Raw genomic sequence first — 6000 nt, forward strand, 5'->3', positions numbered from 1 at the left:
ATGGACCTTATGCAATAAATGGGATTAGTATAGATGGGTGGAATGGTCAGCATGGACATGATAGATCGATTGGCCTGTCCCTGTGCCGTACAACGCTATGACGAGCACAATATATGCAAGTTGAATTGAGATTAGATGGTGAAATGATACTTGAAGCATCAGAAAGAACCAGTCTGAGAAAATTATTTTTCACACTTCATTACAACATAGAAAGAGTATTACAGTCACATAGGACAGATCCTGTCTATTACACCAGATGAATGCTGTGCTAACTAATTTTAACTGGTTTAGCTTTCTTGTAGATCCTCGACGTTAAGTAGCTTAGCTCACAAGGAACAATGACCATTTGAGAAAAGTTTGTGGTTCTACAAATTTGTTCCCTTACAGCTAAATCTGTTTCTGTCCCAGCTGAATTATTATTTTTGCTTTCTTGCCAGGGGAAATAGTCAAAAGTGCAAATTACAATTATCTAATATATATCCTAAATTAATAGGAAGAAAGTCCAATGAGTCACAGAGTGAGATTGCTATTCATCACCACAGACATAAAATCCATGCCAATGACAAGACAGAGAGCAAAAGAAGGGAGCGCAGGAGAGAACTTTAAAAAAAAAAGCAGTGTATCAGCATGGTTCGCCCACAAAGGCTTCTTAATTACTGACAAGAAACACACATTCAATACAAAATAATTGTCTCACTTACATTTCTTCATTGATGACTATAAATTTTGGTGTCATGTAAATCACAATATCCTTGATCTTTGCTGTGATGCCATGTATTTTGGGGTGTCCCTTATAAATGGTACGTTTAATATGAACGGAGAACTCTTTACTTTGTGAGTTACAGTCAGTCACAAAATTATAGTCACATGTTCCTGGAAATTGGTAGACGTCTCCATCGAAGGTCTTAAAGTGATTGTTCCCCCAGGTGCTGCAGACATGGTCCCGATGGTTCGGTAATCTGGCTGTGAAATGAAATGTCTCAAATTTAGTAACGACCGAGAAAAACGTAGACTGAGAAATAACTACAATCTGGACTTTCAGAGTAGAGATCACAAAATTAAATAAAGGAAAAGCAGACACAAGTGACTGCAAATGCTGAAATCTAGTTAAAAAACCCCCAAACTGCTGGAGTAATTGACGAAGGGCTGCAACCCGAGATATTGCCTGCCCATTTCCCTTACACAGATGTGTAGGGAGGAACTGCAGATGCTTGTTTAAAGCGAAGATAGACACAAAAAGCTGAAGTGACTCAGCGGGTTAGACAGCATCTCTGGAGAAAAGAAATAGGTAATGTTTCCCATTCCTTTTCTCCAGAGATGCTGTCTGACCTGCTGAGTTACTCAAGCTTTTTGTGTCTATCTTCCCTCACACAGCTGCCTGACCCACTGACTTCCTCCAGCAGTTTGTTTTATGCAAAAGACAGAACAATTTCATTATTCCCTTCCAATCCTCCAAATCTACAATGTTACCACAATAAATAAATCCCGAATAGTTAGTGACAAATTACAATTATTATTGCACAGCACCAAATGAAATATTCAAAATTAATTCTCACCATGTTTGATTTCCACACAGAATGTATGTGAAATGGCCCAACTCAGCAACCATATCGTGATACTCCAAATGGCCATCATAAGCAGAGCATCAGGATGTGCAAACTTAAAGGCGCAAATCACACAATGCTGCACCTTTATAAACCATTTTCGAGTGTCATATAAAGTTTATTGTAGGGTGTGTTTATGAAGAGCATGTTAGTCTTCCTCGTGATAGTGTATGTATATGGCTACTTGTGGGTGGAGTTAATACATGGGAACCCTTGTGCATGCCAACTACTCCGGCGGTGCCAAGCTACCAGCCCATGGACCGGATGCGGCCCGCGAAGGGGTCCAATGTATCTTTGGTCCAATCTGGCCTGCCGGGATGATTTGGGGAAATGATTTGCCCGGTTCGCCTTCACTTTATTCTCCGGTGAGCGGAACCCCGCGGTCGCCCGCCCGACCCAGTCCCAGCGCTGCGTCTCCCCCGTGCCCGCGCACCACCATCCGCTTCAATGAGAGCCGACCAGCCGCGCTCGCTCCCGCGACCAGCCCTGTGCTCACCCGGGTCCCAGCGCCTGCCGCCTACATCCAACCTCTCTAGAAGCTCCACATCTCACGGACAGCAGAAAGATTTTAAACCGTTCTCAATGTTAAGTGAAACATTTAGTGGACCTGCCACTAAACTTTTATTTTTAAAGAAATTTAGGAAAACGTCACCCATTGCTTCTCTCCAGAGATGCTGCCTGTCCGCTGAGTTACTCCAGCATTTTGTGTCAGTCTTTGGTTTAAACCCGCATCTGCAGTTCCTTCCTATACAAAATTATCATGTATTCCCTATCTTTACTGAGTTATAGAGGACCAATAGGTCGGAGTGGGAGTAGGATTGAGATTTACGGTGACAGGCAACAAGACCTTCAGGGTGGTCCCATGAACTAAACGCACGTGGTCACTGCGTTTGATTTCTACAATGAGATCAATCTTGAAGTTAAAAATGTGTAGGAAGGAACTACAGATGTGTTATGATGGGGGGGGGGGGGGGGGGCATTCCTTCTTTCCAGAGATGACTGCCAGTCCCGCTGAGTTACTCCAGCATTTTGTGTCTATCTTGAAGTTAAAAAGACAGTATAGAGTGCAAGTGCAAAAAATAGCATCGTTTTTTCTCTCGCTCATTACTCACAACTTTCTTATAGCCTATTTCTCTGTTAATGCCAATCATAAAAGTAATGCTTGCTAGACAATCTTCATAAGAAACAAAATTCGTAAAGTGAAACGCTTTGTAGTTATAGCAGAGACTGCGACACATGAGAGCGGGTTGAAAAAAACGAAGGGAACGAAAGCTGTGGAAACATGTGCTCGTGCGTTTGTGCGTGTACAACTGATCTGGCCTGCATGAAGTCACATTTTGCCGAATCCGGCCCGTGGCCTAAAATGAGTTTGACACCCCTGATCTACTCCATTCACTCTCACTGGATGTCTGGAGCCCAAAATGGTACTCATGCCTGTACATTGGCCATCTAGTGAAGACTGAGAACATATCTTGCACTTGTTTAATGATGCAACATCACAAGACGGTCTGTGCTTGGTGCAGGGAAATCTTAAGTTCATAAATGATAGGAGCAGAATTAGGCCATTCGGCCCATCAAATCTGCTCCACCATTCAATCATGGCTCCCTCCCTCATAACCCCATTTTCCTGCCTTCTTCCCATAACCCGACACCCGTACTAATCAAAAATCTATCTATCTCTGCCTTTAAAATATCCATTGCGGCCTCCACAGCCTTCTGTGGCAAAGAATTCCACAGATCCACTACCCTCTAACAAACAAAATTCCGCCTCATCTTCCTAAAGGGACGTCATTTAATTCTGAGGCTATGACCTCTAGTCCTAGACTCTCCCACTAGTGGAAACATCCTCTCCACATCCAAGCCCTTCACTATTCTATGAAAATCATACTGTCAGTCGTACAGCATGGAAACATACTCTTTGGCTCAACTCGGTCATGCTTACCAAGGTGCCTACCTACACATGCCATTTTGCTGCATTTGGTCCATATTCCTCCACGCATCTGGTCATGGTTGTGGTACCATCATAAGAACATGAAAATGAGTAACAGGCGGAGGTCCCTCAGACTCTCCAGCCTGCGCCACCATTCAATAAAATTGTGATTCATTCAACTGTAACCTCAACAACATGTGGTAATCATAAAATTCCATCTTATCCTGTACCTCTCCACCTCCTCCCTTCAAAATGATCCAGTGATTTTGCTGTCAGGGCCTTTTGAGAAGCGTTCCAAAGAACCACCACCAACTAAGAGAAACAAGTTCACATCTTTTTTGTTTGTAAAGAGGCAACACAGTGGCACAGAGGTAGAGCTGCTGCCTCACAGCGCCAGGGACCCGGGTTCGATCCTGACTTCGGGTGCTGTCTGTATGGAATTTGTAGGGTGACCATGTAGGCTTTGTCTGGGTGCTCCTGTTTCCTCCCACATCCTAAAGTTAAGCAAGTTTGTAGGTTGATTTACTTCTGTAAATTGCCCCTCGTGTGATAGAACTAGTGTACGGGTGATTGATGGTTGGCATGGACTTCGTGGGCCGAAGGGCCTGTTTCCATGCTGTATCGCAAAACTAAACTAAACTAAACTTACAGGACGAAACATTTACCTCAGATCCCCCTCACCTTAAGCCTATGCCCTTTTTGTTTTAATTCCCCTACCATGAGAAAAAACACAATGAAATACACCTTATCTGTCCTGTTATAATTCTATGTCAGCTCTCAACCTCCTGCACTCCTGGGATACCAAGCCCAACCTATCCAATCACTCACCATATCTACAGTGCTCCACACCAGGAAATATCAGAGTGAATCTCCTCTGCATTCTCTCCAGCGCAACCGCACCCTCTACATAGTGCAGTGACCAAAGCAGCATCTAATACTCTTAGGTAGTCACAAAATGCTAGAGTAACTCAGCGGGACAGGCAGCATCTCTGGAGAGAAGGACTGAGCGGCCTAACCTGTAATTTGCAAAGTTGTACATAATATCCCAACTTTTATATTCCGTGCACCAATCTATGAAGGAAGCATGCTTTTTTCACCTCCTTATAATCTGTGCTGTTACTTTCAAAGAGCTATAGACCTGAACCCTAAGCTCTCTTTGCTCACCTAAGGAACTGAGCATGTTGATTAACCCTGTTTGACTTTCCAAAATACATCAGCTCACGCTAGCCAGATTAAATTCTATCTGCCACCACTTGGGCCAACTTTCCATCTGATGTGCATCCTGCTGTGACATCAGACAAACTTCCTCGTTATCCACAATCCCAACTTACTAATTATACTTTGTACATTAGCATCTAAGTTGTAAATGTACCTCACAAATAGCAAAGGTTTCAACCCTGATGCCTGCAAATCATCAGGAGCCATAGACTTCCAGTTAGAAAGTCATCCTTCCGCTACCACCATCTGCTTTCTATCAATGACACAATATTGAATCCAATGAGCCAGATTGCCTTGGATCCCATGTTGGGTATTATGTACAACTTTGCAAATTTCAGGTTAGGCCCTAACTTTCTGGAGCAACCTCCCACAGGGACTCATTGAATGCCTCACTAAAGTCCATATAGACAATGTCTACTGGCCTGACTTCAATAATTTCCTTTGTTGCTTCTTCAAAAAACTAAATTCAATGAAATATGAATGAGAGCTCCATGCTGACTATCTCTAATCAGACTCTCCCTTTTCAATTGTACATCAATCTTATCTGCAATAACTCCCCTATCATGCTGCAAGGATCACTGGCATGCAATTGCCTGCTTTATCCCTGCAGACCATTTTACATAAAATAATAACATCTACTATATTCCAGTATTCTGGCATCTCACCTGTGACTAATAAAGATGGAAACATATCCAGCAATGCTCCAGCTATGCTCGCCATAAAAACCTGAGCTAGATCCCATCAGGCCCAGGAATGTATCTACCTCTATGTGTTCCATGATATGAATGCTTTCTCCTTCTAATTACTGATCTTCTCATTATTGACCTACTCCAGATTATCCGCATGCCCTCCTAATATCTTTATTAACACTTTGAAAGGTAGAGATGCTCCTAACCTTTGTCCCAGCATGGAAATAGTCAAAATAGTCAATTTTGGTAGGTTTTATGGAATGAGCTGCCAGAGGAGGCAATCGAGGCAGGAACTATCCCTATTATCAATCCCTATTGTCAGTTGAGGCGATGGTAGATGTGCTGCACATGATGTACACAATGCCGGGATTATCATCAATCCTCAAGGAAGGAATGGCAATATACTTCCATTCTCAAATAAAAACACAAAACATGGAAAATAAGGCCACAATCTGGCCTTTTGGTCCACAAATCAATGTGATCACAGTAGATCATGCCAGTTCTATTCCATGTCCCAGCTTTCTCCCCATTTTCCATTATCATTTTACCCCAGGTAATT

At 42.8% G+C, this 6000-nt stretch overlaps 1 protein-coding gene across 1 annotated transcript in view; it reads right to left on the minus strand.

Annotated features, from left to right (window-relative positions):
- The window catches only part of LOC116984418 (mucin-2-like), a 96516-nt gene extending 91044 nt beyond the window's left edge, over positions 1 to 5472 (minus strand). Inside the window, exons 1-2 of the mRNA XM_033038570.1 lie at positions 5418 to 5472; positions 702 to 963 (exon numbers count right to left, since the gene is read on the minus strand). Coding sequence (XP_032894461.1) covers positions 702 to 963; positions 5418 to 5472 — 317 coding nt within the window. The remainder of the gene's footprint in view (positions 1 to 701; positions 964 to 5417) is intronic.
- Positions 5473 to 6000: the final 528 nt, after the last annotated feature.

Source organism: Amblyraja radiata, chromosome 20 (genome assembly GCF_010909765.2).
Source record: "Amblyraja radiata isolate CabotCenter1 chromosome 20, sAmbRad1.1.pri, whole genome shotgun sequence".
Classification (NCBI taxonomy): domain Eukaryota; kingdom Metazoa; phylum Chordata; class Chondrichthyes; order Rajiformes; family Rajidae; genus Amblyraja; species Amblyraja radiata.